This window comes from Hemicordylus capensis, chromosome 3 (genome assembly GCF_027244095.1).
Source record: "Hemicordylus capensis ecotype Gifberg chromosome 3, rHemCap1.1.pri, whole genome shotgun sequence".
NCBI lineage: Eukaryota > Metazoa > Chordata > Lepidosauria > Squamata > Cordylidae > Hemicordylus > Hemicordylus capensis.
The window spans coordinates 90,974,775-90,992,988 of record NC_069659.1 but is presented as its reverse complement, the minus strand read 5'-3'; the positions used below and the strand labels follow the sequence as shown (position 1 = coordinate 90,992,988).

At 47.7% G+C, this 18,214-nt stretch overlaps 1 protein-coding gene and 1 long non-coding RNA gene across 2 annotated transcripts in view; both read right to left on the bottom strand.

Moving 5' to 3' along the window:
• Nucleotides 1-9,003, bottom strand: part of SIM2 (SIM bHLH transcription factor 2) — a 98,995-nt gene extending 89,992 nt beyond the window's left edge. Inside the window, exon 1 of the mRNA XM_053307764.1 lies at nucleotides 8,829-9,003. Coding sequence (XP_053163739.1) covers nucleotides 8,829-9,003 — 175 coding nt within the window. The remainder of the gene's footprint in view (nucleotides 1-8,828) is intronic.
• Nucleotides 9,004-13,150: 4,147 nt separating this feature from the next.
• On the bottom strand, nucleotides 13,151-16,392 carry LOC128348887 (uncharacterized). The gene is made up of 3 exons (XR_008318403.1): nucleotides 16,158-16,392; nucleotides 13,594-13,715; nucleotides 13,151-13,462 (listed from the first exon to the last, which is right to left on the bottom strand). It is a non-coding gene; the product is annotated as an uncharacterized LOC128348887 (long non-coding RNA).
• Nucleotides 16,393-18,214: the final 1,822 nt, after the last annotated feature.

The following is an 18,214-nucleotide window of genomic DNA, read 5'->3' as shown; positions in this document are numbered from 1 at the left end:
AGGAATTGTTGGATGCCACACGATAATTTACCTAGGAAATGAACCAATAAAGCAACTCACTGTTGCACACGGAGGTAAAAGAGCAATAAAAGTATGCTTAAAGGAAGCAACCAAGGAAGCTTTCAGCGCGGATTCTGAGTTATAGTATATGATAAATATTTATATACCGCTTTTCAACAAATGTATCCCAAAGCGGTTTACATAGAAATGAATAAAGCAAATAAATAAATAAATAAATAAATATGCACGTTGCGATGCACATTCTGACTTTAAGAGGCGTAAATATTATATTTATAGGAGACTGTCCACCATTTCATAAGACTTTATTTTATAATACACGATGGTTGTTTTTTTTTAATTATTATTTGTGGTTGGGTTTTTTTTTTTTTTTTAAGTCACTCATTAAGCAGCTCGCCTACTTTTTTGGTTTAATCATTACGAAGTGAGTACTTCTAAAAGTCCATTTTCTACACAGGTGGAGTCACAATTGAACTGCGGGTGTCATAACCTGCAGGATAGGAGCGCCGCCATGCCAGACTGTTTTGTTTCTCTCTTTTTCTATTTGTCGTGTTGCGGGGGAAAGAAAATGAATAGCCAAGGAGAGGGAGGGAGGGAGGGAGGGAGGGAAGGAAGGAAAGAGGGAAGGAGGGGGTAAAAGTCCCGTTCTCTATTTCTATTCTGCAGTAATAAAGAGCTTGGCAAAAAATCAAGACACAACAGCAGCGGGCGACGTTTCGAGCCTAGATCTGATGCAGGTCGCGGCCTCCTGCTTGGACGTTAATTCATGAATCATGAAGGTCACAACACCAACATACGGCAAAGAAAGGCGAGAAAGTCAGTCGGGCAAAAAGAACAGAACCAAGCGCGATATTCTATCCCCAAAGATTAGATCTTTGCACGTTGAACAGGCCCTCCTTTGACTTTCGCTCCTGGGGGCCAGCTGGGAATTCTCATTCAAAGCTTAGGGACTCCACTGGGCCAGTTTCGAAACCTCACCAACATCTGCTAAACATACTCGTGGGCCTGATCCTCAAATCTAGGCGGAGATTTATGCCGTTAGCCACCCCAAGGCTAAGCGCGTCCGCATGAGGAAACGTGTTTGCTTCGAAGTCAGGTGGGCCCGCGGGCTTCCCTATCGATCTTTTTAAGACTGCAATCTTACTTCCACCTGTTTCACTAGGGCTCGGGGGAAGGCCCTCCACAGATCGCTCCTAGAAGTGGGGTTAGGGTGTTTTAGTCCCTCAAGCCACACCTCTCCCTCACTTGATCCAGGCCAGGCTGAGGTCACATCTTACAATTCCAGCCACCAAAACAGAAAGAAATTAAATACGGTTCATACATTTGAAAATTCTAGATTTTACGTTGAAAGAGATGAAAAGTCTATGCCGAAGGGGAGAAACATATACAGTGTGACACACTCTGTAAATGAATATATTAATACTTCAAAACATAGCACCTGTGTTTGTTTCAGTTTTGAGAAAGCCGCAAGTGGGAGAACGCAGCTCGTTTCTGTTTGGGCCAGCCGTGAGGCTATTGCTGCTGCCGGTAGCAAATGCCTACTGATTTCAAGTGGGGTCCAGTTTCCAAGTCAGGGCATTAAGGGCTCCACCAGTTTATGTTCTGTTTACAGTCTACGGCCCCTTCCAGAGAGAAATGCCTTAAATCGGGGGAGGGAGAGGAGCCAGGGAAAAAGCAAAGGGGTTTGGGGTTGTTGTTTTTTTAAACCCGCTGAGTTCTTTTTCAGAGTTGGTTTTGATGAATGCCAAAGCCAAGTCAAGTTAGATTTTGTTTCCATGAGATTGAGAACTGCTAACGGCACTCTCTTTAGAGGTGCCTCTTATAGTAAACAGCTGGTTTATGGGGAGAATGAGGAAGAACCGTCACAAATATTTGGTAGCAAATCCATTCCTGTCCAGAGGGCTTTCCTTACTCTGGTATACTCAGATCTCCAACTCTGGAGGGAACAACTGAAATTAAAGTCAGAAGCCTCTCCTTCTTAAGGCACGTCTAGCAAGCACTAGGAACTGTGCCACTAATAAATCCGATTACAATTATGTATAGCTCTAAAGGGTCTTTTTCAGCTCTGTTTTGAAGGGCCGTAGATATTTATTCACAAGCACGGTCAGAAATGACTCCTCTTCTGGATCTAATCTGACATTGCCCTACACACTGTTCTGATTCTAAATATTGTCTAGGACCGCGGGAGGAGGATGTAAAGAAAGTTGCTATTTTAAAAAATTCGTTCCAAGTCCGGCTAGTCCACCGGTTAGTGTACTGCTGTCATTTGAACAGAGATGCCATTCCTAAAGCAATCCATAGAAACATAAATGCACCAACGTGATTTCAAATCAGAACACAAACCTGACCCCCCACTTCATTCATTCATGCGTTAATTCATTCACTCACACGTACATTTATTGCTATCCTTCTCAACTATGGCATTTAGTTCATTTTTAGGCGAGATTCCTCAGACAACAAAAGGAAAAATGGATTATCCAAAATTAATTTATTTGTATTTTTAAAATCTATGGAAAATCTTTCCAGCATTTACAATCACATTGTGTAAGAATATTCGAATTGTACACAGCTGCACTCTGTGATATTTTCTTACACATATTACTTTGCTATTAATAGTACATTCATTTTATTGATGCAGAAAGCTTGTGCAGACTGGTCCTATGCATATTTACAGAAAAGTAAGTCCTCTTAAAATTAAGTAAAACGTACTCCCTAGTTTGTGTACCTAACTTACACATACACTGTAGGTTAGCCATCTTTTGTAAGGCAGGGGCAATTTTTATTTCTTCTGGGCCTTCAATTAAAACTAGACATTTCCCACATATTTTCAAGGCCTTCTCTGCAGTATATGCAATAATACTTACACCTCCAGTGGGGATCTTTTTTTTGGTGGGGGGGACTTAATTTGGATAATTTGATACATTCTGGGAAAACTAATTGGCAGTGAAACTAACGAAAAACTACAATCCTCAAACTTGCACCACTTAACTTTATGAAATGTGGAGGTCATTCACACAATCATAAACTGTGTTCTAGGGAGCTGGGTGTGTTCCCAATGTTCTGTTGTGCAGAAGCAAGGTAAGAGGAAAAGCTGGGTAGAAGGGATTGTGTGGAAGCAAGGTAGGAGGGAAAGCTACCCAGGTTTTCTTCCTACCTTGTGTCCACACAATCACTTCTTCCCAGGTTTTCTGCCTACCTTGTTTCCACACAACTTAAAATTGGGAGCACACACAGTTCCCAGACCTGGGTAGAACACAGTTTTTGATTGTGTGAATGACCTCCTGGAATCAGCAGCATGAAGACTGCAGTGTAAATAGTCTTAAAGCCTAGTATTTTGACAACAGGATCCAACTAAGAAAGGAACCCAGGAGCTTTTAACCTGCCCTTTCTTACCACATCTTCTTACCAGCATGTCTCCCCACCAGACAGGTCAAACAAGTGACAAAGAGTGGAGATTTTGCCTTAATTAATCACCTAGATAATATTAACCACCACGTAAATCCACGTCTCTCCTTCGCCGGGCGTTATCAAGACGAGTCCCGCAATTGCAGGTCTGGTTGCTGTTTCCTCTAGAAGCAGCAGATTCTAGAATAAACAGCCCCGCTGCATTTTCCCAGCTTCTAGAATAAACTCCACTGCATATTTTCTGATGGGCAGGAATGACGCTTATTTTTCGGGTAATAGGCTGTGATGGTCTTTTTAGGCTATCGGATCCATGCATGCTTTCCTAGGAGTAGGTCCTATTAAAGTCCCACCGACTTATTTCTGAGTAAACATGCCTGCAATCTCAGCATAAAGAAGCTAACCACCAGAGAACAAAGCGAGGGGCGAAGGTTTGATGGGTTTACCTGAACAAAGCCAAATGGGTAATGGGCTGAGCGGGATACAGTCCCAGATCTATGAGACAGAGGAATGAATTTCTGTGAGTACAGATTTGTTACCTCCTACTCTGTCACTATCTTGTCCTACTCACAATCGGGGTAGTTACAGTGATATGAGAGTGGATTTTATGCATTATTTGTTTTAAATTCATACTTGTCAGCACGGAGGGAGAAATTTAACCTACATTAAGAATTGTCAGTAAAACACGAGTCTTGGTAGTTATTTCAGAGGCATCATCATCATCATCATCATCATCATCATCATCATTGATTCGATTTCTATACCACCCTTCCAAAAATGGCTCAGGGCGGTTTACACAGAGACATAACAAATAAATAAGATGGAGCCCTGTCCCCGAAGGGCTCACAATCTCAAAAGAAACATAAAATAGACACCAGCAACAGTCACTGGAGGTCCTGTGCTGGGGGTGGATAGGGCCAGTTACTCTTCCCCTGCTAAATAAAGAGAATCGCCACGTAAAAAGGTGCCTCTTCGCCAAGTTAGCAGGGGTTTAATCCGCAGCTGAGATCTTTAAGCACACACTTATCTAAGAAAATGTCCCAGTGAAATAAACGGGACTTATTTTTCCCCAGATACATGATGTGTGTAGGACTGTGAAGTTATCTGGAAACATTTCACTGAAACAAATGGGATTTCTCCAAATAAATATGCTGATGACTGGACAGGGTGGAGATGCCCCAGCCCAAACGTTTGAGGAGTTCCTCCCTTATTTTACTGAGACCCACTCCTCTACCTATATTTTCAACTCCCAAAACGTTGTTTTCTCCCCGCTAAGTGTTTTTCCTCTTCCCGCCAGAAATGTGAAGTGAGGAGTTGTTCCTCAAGCATTCCCCTCCCTGTCTTCACCTCTGGGACTGGAGATGTGCTTTTTTGCGCTTGCCTAAGGAGACTTAGCTGAACTTCGAACTTCTCAGAAGATTCTGGGATCTCGCTGGTTATCCTTAAGCAAATCTTCCAACACCTTTGGTCGGAGTTAATGTAAGAACCCGCAGATTATAAAGGTAACAGAAGCCAACGAAGCAGCAGCCAAGTGATCTGTATGGCAGGGTGAAGTCCCATGAGACTACTCTCATGAGACTTGAATGAGACTACTCAGTCTCAGAATTGTCGCAGGCGATCAGCATGTATTTCTAGAGGAAGACTGGAAACTGGAGCCTGCCTTTATTAGGGAGTGAAAAAGGGCTTTAGTGGTGGGTGTCCCATTCCCAACTATAGCTAGCGCTTGATCAAATATAAAAGGAACCCCTTCCAGGCACCGGTCATGGAGAGACCCGCCAGGAACATCTCCTCCCCCAAATTCGGCCAGACTTCCCTACCAGCAGGAATAAGCGAGGCAAAGTAAACTTCAGCTGATTTCAACAGAATTTGTAGTCCTTCCTCCCCCACCCACCATTTGGCAGATCCTAAAACAATGTGTTCTTTTAGGCTCAGGATAGCAATATATAATATTTTAGCGTGTAAGTTCCTGGGGCAGAGACTTCTCGACTTCAAAGCAACATGTACAAATAATAATAGTGGGTGACATATAGAGCAAGGATGCACCAGTGCAGAGAGCAGCCTAACAGAACTGCCCAACTAATTGCACTGGTGCAGCAGGGAAGTGGCAATTTTTGAGGCCTTCCCCTTCCCCAGAAAGCCCTTTGTGCCTCCCGAAAATACGCCCCTGAGGATTGCACAGCCATTGAGGACATATTTTCAAATGGCACAGAGGGCTTCCTGGAGAAGGGGACTCAAGAACTGCCATTTCAGCGCTGCATCAGTGCAGTTAGTTGGGAAGTTCTGTTGTTGTTGTTGTTGTTGTTGTTGTTTTGATTTCTGTACCGCCCTTCCAAAAATAGCTCAGGGCGGTTTACACAGAGAAATAATAAATAAATAAGATGGCTCCCTGTCCCCAAAGGGCTCACATTCTAAAACATTCTGTTAAGCGTTCTCTCAGTGCACCAGTGCATCCTTGCCTTGTACGTCAGCTAGAAGTAGTAGTAGTGGTGGTGGTGGTGTCATCCAGCGCTTGTAGCCCACTCTAAACCAAGTTAACTTGGAAGTAAGCCCAGCGAATTTTAGTGAGGTTTATCAGAATTTTGACCTTAAGGAGAGAGTGACAATACTTGTCAAAAACGTGCTCAGCCGGAGGACCTGCACAACGCCGTGACCTATTCAAAGATTTCGAAATCTCCTTTCACAGGTGAGTGAAACGTGTGCTAAAACGTGTGCCAACGGTTTACAAAAACAACCCAAGAAGGTCTAATTTTCTGTCTCTGTGATTGGCCAAAGCGTAAGGCGGAAAATGAAAGGGACCGAAGTGGCCTGCTTTCCAAAATCGGAAGGCAGGGATGGTCGGAAATGCGGGGACCAATTCACTCAAGCGAGTAAGCCAGTCAAGTCGCTATTCGCCACCCGCGTTAGTCTGATGACGGCTGTTTTGGGGTACGTGCCGAGAGATTCCTGTCTATCAGCCGCGTAGTGAAAGCTGGGGCTGCTTGCGGGGGGCTTTTCCTTCTTGCAGGCAGGTGGGCTTTAAAAAGAAACAACCGCAGGGAACACTCGTTTTAAGCCACCCTGCTGGAGAATGGGAGTGAGGGGAGCTCCTCTTTCAACGCGAGAGAACATTGCTCCACACGATTAGCGAGGCAGCTGTCTGCGGCGCTGGGTGGAACTAATTATATCTCCTGCTGTCAGTTCAGCCCAACGAGATTCTCTACTGCCGCGCGGTGCTCGCATTTGTTTACAGCGGCGGCTAAAACGCACAAAGCGCGCTGCAGATTGTGTCCATGTCAAAGCTCATGTCGGGGATGCAGCGGAAAGAGCAGCTGCGGGAGCCGGGCAGTGGTGGTTGGGAAGGACAAGCGAAATCAAAACGCTTGTGGAGAAACTGCAGCGAAGTCCACAGCGGGGAGGCAAAGTGTTAATTACCTTAACGTGTATTCCTAAAGGCGATTTGGTGCCACTGCCATCAGTGAGCTCTAATAACCTCGAGTTGAATTAAATCTGCTTCAGATTAATTCTAATTTTAACATTTAACATTTAACATTTAAGATCAGAATGTAAAGGCAAGTACATGCAAACTGCTTTTGCGCCTGATTGCTGACTGGCATTCCGATCAGATCCGGAAGACAGAGACTCCACTCATTTCAGCGGGGTGTATTTTTAAAGTAAATACGTTTTATATGACGTTTATATTAAGATAATATAAAAGAAGATGGTCAGGGGTTTGGGGGGGGGGAAGGTCTAGAAAAAAGGGACCTGGCTCTAGAGAAAAGGAATATAAAAGGGAACCTAGAAAAACAAATGGGGAAAGGTTGAGAGAACTAATTTTGTTTGGCCTGAAGAAGATTGAGGAGGGCCATGATAACATTTTCCAAACAACTGAAGGATTGTCACAAAGAAGAGGTCAAAACTTGTCCTCTGCTTCCCCAGAGGGCAGGGCTAGATCTAATCGGCTTGAGTTAAAGGATCTCAATGGTAAGAGGAGTTCGACACTGGATCCAATTATCTGGGGGTGGGGGGAGAGGTGGGTTCTCTCTAGTTGGAGGTCCAAGTAGAGGTGAGGCAGCCATCTCTTGAGGATTGTCCAGCTCTGGATTTCTTGTATCAAGCAGAGAGTTGGACCAGATGGCCTATAGCAAGGCCGAAACACTGCGATTACATTATTGTCTGCTTAGCATAGCAGCTTCCACTCGGATCCTAAGTTCACTAAGTGCAACTGAAATGTGTTGGACTTATTTTCAGTTAAGTGTTTGTTTACTAGGACCTGCTTTGCTCAATGGACTTTGGAACCTTTCCAGTAAACAGGCACAAAGGAGAAGCAAGACCCATAGGAATAAAAATGTGGAAATTATTTCCACATCCCCCTTGGATATTTTCACCTCTATTTCACAAATTTACTTAAAAGGAAGTGCCATTGATGTATCTGGCTTGTTCCAGGGCAGTGTGATTAAGCTCCGGGTGGAGCTTCCAAGCACTTTGTGAGTCGAGACTTGTGCATGGCGTTCTTGCGCGCTTACTAAGCGCGACTTTACTAACAAGATGATAGGATTGCTCTTCAGGCATATCAGCACGTCTTAACTTTGTAGGCCTTTTCTTTTTAAAATTCTTGACTTGCGAATAGCCCGGACCTCTGTTACATTTTGTAGCATAGCCGAGGGAAATATTAATTATTACAGAAATGGAGAAGTGCTTCCCCATTCAGGGCAGGCGGCAATTACAAATATGCTCGCCTAGTTCCATGGACTTCAACAGGATTCCGTTATAGTTAAATGGATTGTAGATTGTAGCCTGTTTCTTTTTCATCTCTGATTTGTTCACTGATTTGTTCACACAAAAACCCTGTCAGGTAAGCCCATCCATCACTTCGATGTTAAACACAATCCAGTAAAGAAAGCACTGTTGAAAATATTTTCAGGACATGCTTTTAGTGGCAAGGCGCAATCTTAAACTACAACCTACTACTCCAGAGAAATCCTATTAAAATAAAGGACATTGCCCCGGACCATCCCCGGGACTTCATTTCAGATCCCGAGAACAAAGAAGAATCTCGGGTCCCAATCCACTGCCCCTTGGATGTCCGTGGGAGGACTTCCTCAAGGTATTTAGTTGGTGGTATAAATAAAAATGCTATTTCCCAAACGCTGCACACTGAGTCCTCGTTTTGGGATGGGGAAGTTTAGAGCCGGTTCTTTCTCAAACCTTGAGCCTCGCTGTCAAATGAGTTAGACCATCAGCCCGTCCTGGCTGGATCAGGCCAAAGGTCCTCCATCTAGCCTGGCTTTCCCTTTCAACTAACTCCTTCTGGAAGCGAGCTCGGCATCACAAAGGCACACACCCAAGCCTCTTCCCCTGACTGGCAGCGGGGCAAAAAGAGGCGAAGCAGCTCCCTCTGCCCCCGCAGGCGCTCAGGTCGGAGGACTCACCTTCTGGGAAGACGGCTCTCATCTTTAGGTAGCTGGTGGTGAGGCGGATGATGGACGCCTTGTCGAGCTGGGAGGTGATGGCCGAGGGCAGGGGCAGCAGCTTGGCCAGCTCGTAGAATTCGCCATTTTCCTTCTCGCGGCGCGTCTTCGCGGCATTCTTGGACTTCTCCTTCATCGCGGCTGATGCAAGGCAAGGAGGAGGGTGTCACTGGCATAGTAGACCCCGATCCTGCTGGGTGGCCGGGAGCATGGACTTTGACTCGGAGTTGGCCGCAGAGTCCGGGGAGGCGCCGCTGGGTTAACTCTTGGACCTCTCGCGCCTTTCAAGGCCGGGGAGTGGCAAAACAACAAGCCAAACCAAAACACCAACAACACACCGAAGCCTCAGGCGGCCAAGATTTCGGCTACGAGAAGGTCGGCAGGCCCCAAGATGAGATGCGTTTCTTCCGTAGAAAAGCCACCCCCAAAGGGCAGCGACCAACCCCTTGCTCCTTCCTCCTCCCGCACTTGCAAAGTACATACAGTCTCCAAATCAAGGTCAACGAATCAGGGAGCGATTGGGAGGGGAAGAGCCTCCTTCCCTAATTCGGATCAAAAGGAGCTGGCCCCGAAAGGCCAACGCAAAACTGGGAAATCGCAGCAAAGCAGCAGGAGGTAAATAAACGGAGTTCCGCAGACAGGCGCTTCCTTCAGACAAAGTCGGAGTCTCGCTGAATTGGATCAAGGCGAGTATTTGCTCGCCGAGAGGAATTGGTGCTCGCCTCTCTCGCCCCCCCTCCACCTCCCTCCTTAGCACGTGTGTACTCACTATGTTTATTTTAGACCCCTTCGGGCCAAACTGGTCTGTTCTGTGCGCGTCACACAAAACCTTCACGCCCCTCCACTGTGGGAGCAGCTCAGCTCGTTCCGGCTCCAAACTTGTTCCTCTCTGCAGCAGTGAGGGAGAGTCCCATTAAAGGGGATCCATTTTCCTCCGAGAGAATCGGAAGCCCAAGCCACCGGCTCGGGGTCGTGGGCAGCTTCTGTTGCTTCTCGCCCTAATATCGCACGCCGAGCCAGGCAATTCTCCCCAAGGCGAGCCAAGTTCACCGTGCCTTCTCCCAGGTTCCCAAGGAGCGCGCTTCTCTGTCGAATCGTAGCCACACAGAACCGACCAGCAGCAACATCTCCCCTTCTTGCCCAGCCTCCAGGCCGTCCACGCTCCAGATCCCCCTTCAGAGTTCTGGTATCATCTCCTCTGGTTTGCAAGGCTAGACAAGAAGCTCTGAAGCGGCGGCTGCAAGCGATGCGAGGGGAGGGGAAAGCGCGCGGAGTGACGTGTCTGCCAAGGGCAGCAGCAGCAGCGCCATCCAAACCACCCAAAGAGAGAAAAGGCCCAATTAACACTAGGACTGGGGAGGGGAGGTGATGCGGGGACGGCTGGCTGGGGGAGTACCTTCGATCATTCTCAGACTGATCATTCTTCTCTTTATATTCCGTTCCATTATATTCTGATCTAACGCTATATGGAGCCAACATTGTGAGTATCACAGACAGCCTGCTGCATCCACAAGCCCGTTAAGCTTGTATCTCAGCCGTCTGACATCCCCTATTTTTAATACCCATTGATTCCAAAAACATCACTTCCCTTTTTAAGGATTGCCCTAAAGCCTGTTGAGAATTGAACTGATTTGTAAGGAACGCACTTGGAAGTGAGCGCGACTTAAATCCACGGGATTTCACTTAAGATGAAGAGAGGGAGGAGAGGAGAGGAGAGGAGAGGAATGCTGGTCTTGTGGTAGCAAGCATGACTTGTCCCCATAGCTAAGCAGGGTCTGAGAAAGATTCCTGCCTGCAACCTTGGAGAAGCCGCTGCCAGTCTGTGAAGACTGGCAGCGGCTTCTCTCTCAGCCCTATCTTGGAGATGCCAGGGAGGGAACTTGAAACCTTCTGCTCTTCCCAGAGCGGCTTCATCCCCTGAGGGGAATATCTTGCAGTGCTCACACATCAAGTCTCCCTTTCATATGCAACCAGGACAGACCCTGCTTAGCTAAGGGGACAAGTCATGCTTGCTACCACAAGACCAGCTCTCCTCTCTTTTAACTCAATGGGATTTACTCCGGAGTAACCATGCCCAGGACCCAGCTGTTAGTTTCTTAATCCGCAGTAATATTCCTAGTCCCTTATTTATTCATAACCACAGAGCACTCTTGAGGTAAATGCGAACAATCCTGAGATTTACTTCCAGGGGCACCTCTTTAGAATCAGTCGGCAGGCTTCTCTCTTCTATGCGCTGAAAGGGCGGGTCTAACAGCACTAATTAATTAATTCCAGGGGGGGGCTCTTTTTTGCCCCACTTTCCCTCCAAGGATAGATGGCTCAGGCACTCTCATGTGATCCCCCGCCAATTTCCTTTTGCGTTTTGACTGCAATATCTCGCGGAAGCGGTCAAAGTGCCGCTTTGACCAATGGGGGCGGTGGGGCCAGCGCCGAGGACGCCGCGGTCTCCTGGGAGACAGCGGGCGAGGGAGGGGTCTGAGAAGGGAGGCCTGTTCTCTTGCTCGCCTGCAGCGCTCGCCTCTCCGGGGGCCGCTGCTGACTTCCCGCGAAAGTTCGTGGGCAGGAAAAGTCACACGCGCCAGGCGACGGGCCCCGGGGTGGGTCGCAGACCGAGGCCCACGAGGCCCAGCCCCGCCATTTGCTAAGAAGCAGAGCCGCCCACTAGAGCGCCGAGGGCTGGCTGCTGCTGTGCTGCTGCTGAGCAGGGTCTCACAGTTCAGTTTGCAGAGGAGGACGGAGCCTAAGTTCAGCCAGGCTCCCTCCAAGGGAATTGTAGGTGCGGGAGGCGGCTCTGGAATGGAATGGTAGGCATTATTGCTCCCCAGATACAACGTGTCCCCCACCCCGAGTTCGGGGTTCAGATTCAGAACTTTCGGACCGGCTGACATGGGGTGGGGGAATCCACCCCACCCTCATTACATCAGCTTTCCCAGTCTCCTTCACAAATATAAGCCCTCCTCCTGTTCTCCACGGCTCTGGGACACTCCCCATACATCAAGGGGACCACATCCCCTCATTTCCTAAAGAAGGGAATCCGAAAGAATCCTCGATCCTAAAGAAGAGATCTTACTTGATTGCCAGATCCTATCTTGAAAGTCAAGTCCGTGGATATCTATAAACCCTGCAGGCCTATGCTTGTCTACTCGGTCACTGGTGTCACCGAGTTCAGCGGGCCTTACTCCCAAGTAAGCATGTACAGGATTACAGCCTTGTTTTCGCCTTGAATACGTTTGGAAGGTTCTGCTCCATCTGCACCCAGTCCTAAATGTTCGATAGATATGTTAATATTTGCTCCACGTGTATATGCCTAGGCGTTTTAGAAATACCCACTTAATTAACCAATCTGTGTAGTTAGGGGTTGGGTAGTCGGGTTAGATTCAGCCCGACTGCCTGGGAGTCAGTGGCATTGCGGGCAGCTCTCTTCTGGGCTCTGTCCCATGACTGGCCGCTGCTACTCCTCCTTTATGAATCCACGGCCTGGCTTCAGCAGGAGGGTTCCTCCGAGGTATCTGCTGAAGGCAGCGAAGGAACCCGAGGAAACGCAAGTCCCCACCCGCCACCCCACTCCGCAAGGCCTAAACACGTCCCACTCAGTCCCACTCAAGGGTTAACCAGTGGCGTTTGCTTTCAAGTAAGGACGTCCGACTAGCTAGGTTGGCGTGCAGTGGAGAGAATCACAAGGGAACCGAATTGTCCCCAGTCTGATTTCGCGGTGCCGCTTCAAGGCCCTAAGAGTGCCAATTCAGCAGAGCGGCACTGAAAACCTGGCCTGAACGAGAAGCGAGCGAAGTGCCGTCCAGGGACTCCCTCGACAACATCTTGATTGCTCCAGCGACCCCCGCAACAGTATCTGCTGCCAGGGGTGTAGCTAGGGGAGAGAGGACCGTGTTCACCCCCTTCCCTGGCGGCCTCTCAGAGTGAGGGAAATAATGAAGAAAATACGGAGGGACGGAGCTGGGGGGCCCTCCGGAGCTTGGGGGTTCTTCGAACCCCTCCGCTAAATTATAGCTACCCCTGTCTGCTTCGATTAGCTGTGATCTGGAGCTAGCAGGTTTTGTTGAGATGCAACTTCTGGGTAAATCTGTGCAGAGCGGCAGAGCTCTTTCTCAGCAGGGAGGCGGGCTGTTGTTCAATGCGCACCTGGACATAGACTCACAACACATTGTCATTGCCAGCAGAAGTGTCTCTGCTTGTGCATTTCCAGCCGTCTCAGACCGAGGGAGTCCCACTACTTCATCCACACACTCGCAAACTGCAGTTTAATACATCGCAAATCTCTTGTTTCACTCATCCTCCTTTCGAGGGACTAGGACTCTCTTTGGAGAATTCAGTATGTTCAAGTCACTTATCTGAAACTAAGTCCCCTCGTTCTGAGTACACCATGCCTAGGAGCGGGCTCTTCGGGACAGGCAGAAGGTGCCGTGGTTAGCCTGCACCCTCCATCCCCAACACAAGTGCTGCTGCGTACTTAGGATGCTCTTCAGTGAGGGAGAACAAAAGACCGCCTCGGTGGATTGAGGGTTTGGGGCGAAAGGCAGCCTAACAGAAATCAATCCGACGTCTTTGCCCTGCAACGGAGTTTAGGATGCCAAAACCTGGATGGACAAGAGCGCAGAATTGTAGGTGAGAAAGGGAATGACAGCTGCACCCCAACCCCCGCCCACCACCATTTTATTGCTAGTGAGTCCCACTGAGATCCAAGGAACTTGCTTCCATGTAAACATACTGCGGGGGCTTCCTCACGCCTCTCTGCCTTAACTAGTCGCAATCGGACGATGAGAGATGAAGGAATAAGGGGTTCTCCCTCACGGGAGTGGGAAGCCGACCCAGAAAGCATTTCTTCTATATCTAAGGGAAGGAAGGAAGCAGAGGCCGAGTCACAGATCTGTTAATAAATGCCTTAGACTTGAGTATTTTGAGTTTAATCGGGTTTTTAACCGCAAATGCAGGGACTGGGTTGACACTAATTTGACTGCAGGAAGCTAGCAAAAGTTTTCAGGCTGTTTTCACAAATGGGATTTAAAAATTTTGTTTTTACAATACACTACCACAGCTGTATGAGTTTTCTAGGACTGTCGTGGGAACTGACAATTTACACCGTCTAGAACAAGGGTTGGCAAACTTGGCCCTCCAGCTGTTGTTGAACTAGAACTCCCACCGTCTCCGGGCACAATGTATTTGTGCTTATTGGGCCAGGTTTGCCCACCCCTGCTCTGGAGCAGCAATTCGATTGGGAAATGGGTGGCCTTCCTCTTATTAACCCGCATTAGTCACCCACCCATGGCATAAATAGGCTCGTGTGAAATGTCGTAAAAAGTGACTCATTCCGCTCGCGGAGCATTCATGAAATACTTTTGCGTACTCTTGAGTTTTAAAAGCGTCTTGACAGATTGTAAATTTAGAAGGCCAGAGACGTCTCCCTAACACATCTGGCTCAACCTCGCCTTAAGCACTCCCCTTATGTGCAACCCGAAGTGTTGGAGGTCTCGACTCTGGAGGGGGGGGGTATATTTCCTGGAAGAAGAACAGCACAGATTAGCAGAGAAATACATTCACATGGAAGTAGTCTCTCCGGCTGATGCCGAATTAAGTCACTCCAGCATAGGATCGCCGACGAGGCTGAGAAAAACGGAAACCAAAACGGTTTCAAGGAAACCAGCCACTTAGAATCCACGCAGCCACACTTTGGTACTAGCAGTGGCTGACACCCGGACTAAATTTACTAGAGGAAGTCCCATTGCCATTCAAAGGACACGTTAGGCATGCCTGCCGTGCCTTGTCCAGTTAATTTCAATGGCACTTCCTCCCGTAAATTTCGCCGGGCTGTCAATCAACATCCGCCTGACCAGTCAAACTGGAGCGCTCCGCATGAAACCGACTTCAAGCCGTGGTGGAAGTACACGGGACGTGATCATTTTGAACAGGAACTCTGTCTAAAAGGGGTTGGCTGAGTCGGCCTTCGGACTGCTAGACGAATCTAGAGGTTATGCTGCAAACAAGGGACAATCAGCTCCCCTTCTGAACACTGACCTGACCTGTGAACAGTATTGATAGTCTGACTGCAAGGGTTTTGACGCACGATAGGACAACCCCGCTCCTTTGCTTCTTTGACTATGCCAAAGTATTTTTCAACATGCAAACAAATTCTTCCTGATTCCTATCTGATATATCCTCTGCACACCGTGTCTTAATCCTTCGGCTGATTTGTCCCATTAGCTGCTAGTATCGTAGATTAAAAGCCAAGCCACAATTGGACATTTTCAGCCTCTGGTTTCCTAGGTGAGTAAGCGTTGCGATCTGTGTTACTTGTTGCCCCAATTTCGGGATCAGAGCGTTCTGCCCCCCCCCATTGATTCCCTGCCATCTGAGCCTGTTCAGAGTAGACATGCGTTGGGGTGTCTGTACACATGCACATGTTTTTGTGTGAATAGCTGTAGGTGTCTTCATTTTAAAAGTGTGGCTGGGTGCAGACCATCTCAAATGCAGGACACACGCCGCAAATGGACGACTGTACCTGAGATGAAGGCAAGTTGTGAATAACTGTAGGTAAATGAGGTTAAGGGAAGCCGTAAACAGGGCTTTGCTTAGAAAGTTAAATTAACTTTCTTTAGCAATAGCTGAAGGATTAATCGAACCGATTGCTGCCCTTAATGTAATATAGGGTCCCTAAAAAAGCGCGCGGATTATGAATGGGTTGGAGTGGGGGGCTGACTTCCTAACCCGAAAATCGATCGGGATGTTAAGGTGTAGCATTCAGACATGGGCTATGATCTAAACTCTTCTTGAGAGACCAAGTGGTAGCCAGCAGGGTGGGGGTGAAACCAACTGGGGGCAGGACACAGAAGGGGCAAAGTGCATTTCTGGGTGGGCAAGCTGTGCCCCACATGTTAGATTTCTGCAAGCGAAATGGGGGCAGGTATGGAGGGGGCACTTGCCCACTCCTGCCCTCCCTCTGGAGGTTCCCTTGAAGGGGCCTGGTTGGTTTCCGAGGCATTTCCTCAAGGGAGAATCGGGGCCAGCCATTAAACTGCAACCCTACTTGGGAAACAAGCCCCTACTTGCGGATACACAAAGCTAGGCGGCCTTGAACAGGCTGAGAACCAGTGGGCACGATCCAAGCACATTGAAGCACGTGTCTCCCGTCCAACCCCTGCGCATAAAGTAAATCTCCCTTTATAAAGTGGGCCGTACAAGTCCCAAGTACACTTGCAGCCTTGTGCATCCACTTGGCCGGCATTTTATCGGACCAAATCCATTAGTTAGTTAATCACTAATTAACTAATGACATACATGCCCATGCCCGCTTCCTGTGGGAACAGACTGCTCGCCTCGTCTCCCTCGCGTTGTTTTCCTACTGTCAGCAGGAAACACCGCATCCCGATGATGTCCCACCAGCCACGCCAGCCCAAATGCTAGCCTTTGAATGGTGCCGATTAGAGCCGCAGTCTGCGGAGCAACTGGCGGCCCACGGCCGGGCAGGAGCTTGCCGGTTCCCTCCAGGTCATGGCCCCCTGGCTGCTGGTTCAAACCCTTTGTCCAGTGGCGGGCGGGGGCACCCATTCCCGAAGAGGAGGAGGGATGATCTTTTTAACAGACGCGGCTGTCTCTGGTCGTCACAAAGCGGACCCCTGTGTCTTAGCAGCGTATATTTCACATCCTCCTCTCCTGAGAGGGTGAAATAAAGTCCACCTGGAAGGATGGCTTTTCCAGTCCTGCTTTGTCAACGCAAACGTGGACGCATCTTTGGATGGCCGGATGTTTTTTAAACAAATCCTTTTTGTCCTAAGGAGAAGGAAACTATAACAGAAGGAAGGCGGGGGTGGGGTGGCGGCGGCGGCGGTGGGAGCACACACAACATTACACCTGAACAAGTAAATAATAATAATAATAATAATAATTATTATTATTTTAAAATCTCCCCGACCCCAGGACTGATTTCCAAATAGAATAGGGAGGTGTCATGCAATTCCGCTCTGAATCCCTAGAAAAGTGAACAAGAGTTGCCAAAGTATCCCCCACCCTCTCAACTCGGGAAACATAAGATATCTTCTAATGATAACGCCCCCTGGGTTTTTATTAGGAAAAAGGGGTGGAAGAGGGAAACAAGGGGCTTTGAAAACAAGGGGCTGTTTTAAACAAGGAAGAGACGATGTTTTCTCCTTTTTAAAAAGTCAGCAAAGAAAAGGGAAAGTGCCACACCGGTAACAAACAACGATAAACACGAATATTTATATAACGCTTTTCAACAAAAGTTTCCAAAGTAGTTTACATAAAGAGAGAAACAAACAAACAAAAGGAGATGGATGGCTCCCTGTCCCCACACACACCTCTGGGTGGATAGGGCCAGTTGTTTCCCCCCGGTAAATAAAGGTGCCTTTTAAAAGCTGCCTCTTTTCCAAATTAGCAAGGGACAGTTAGCAGGTAAGGAGAGAAGGACCAAAGAAAGGACGGTGCAAAAGTAGTTTATTGCTGAAAACAAGTCCCAACGCGTTTCGAAGATATATCTCTTTCTCTGGGGAAAGTATACATACATCAAAAATAAAAGTATACATATATCAAAAATACAAAGCTTCTCACCAACAAGTGACTGTTCATTTTGCCCAGGTTTTCCACACGAAGGGATTTCTTCTTTCCCATATTCTGCGACCTAATCGTATAATAGAGGATTATCTAACCTCTCCCTGACTCTAAACAAGACGCTCTAGGCACATTTCTTGGGAGGTATTTCAGGGATTTCTCTTCCAAGTTATGGACAACCCACTGAGAAGTTCTCCTGCGTGAGTCCCGCTGAAATGAAGGGAAGATGCATAATGATGCAATAATGACAATAGTGATGAAACGCAATCCTCAGGATGCTAGCCTTAGAAGTAAGTCTCATGGAGTCCGGTAGGACTTACTTCCCAGAAGCCAGTAAAAGTACTTGAGGGTCGCTGAATTAAGTCGATTTCAGCGGTCGCGCAGTTCCCTCCAATGTATGTTTACACCGAAGTAAGTCCCATTGTGTTAAATGCAACTTACTCCAGTAAACATGCATAGAAGGGAAGCCTTCGTTTCAGCCCTATTTATTCGGACGGAAATCAGTCCCCTGATCCATCCCAATGGATCTATGCAACTATGCTTAAAATGGAATTCTAGGGCTTCAGATTGCAATCTGAAGATACGCAGTATCTTGGGATACACAATGAAGAATCTTTAGGGGCTAACAAAGTTATTTCAGCATAAGATGGAATTTTTTATTGAATATATTTTGCGTGTTCCCAGTTGCATCTAGAGAGAGGGTCTTCCGAGACCGAGTAAACATGCCTAGGGGTCGATCTCTCCGTGGCTTCAGCCCAAAGCGAATCTTC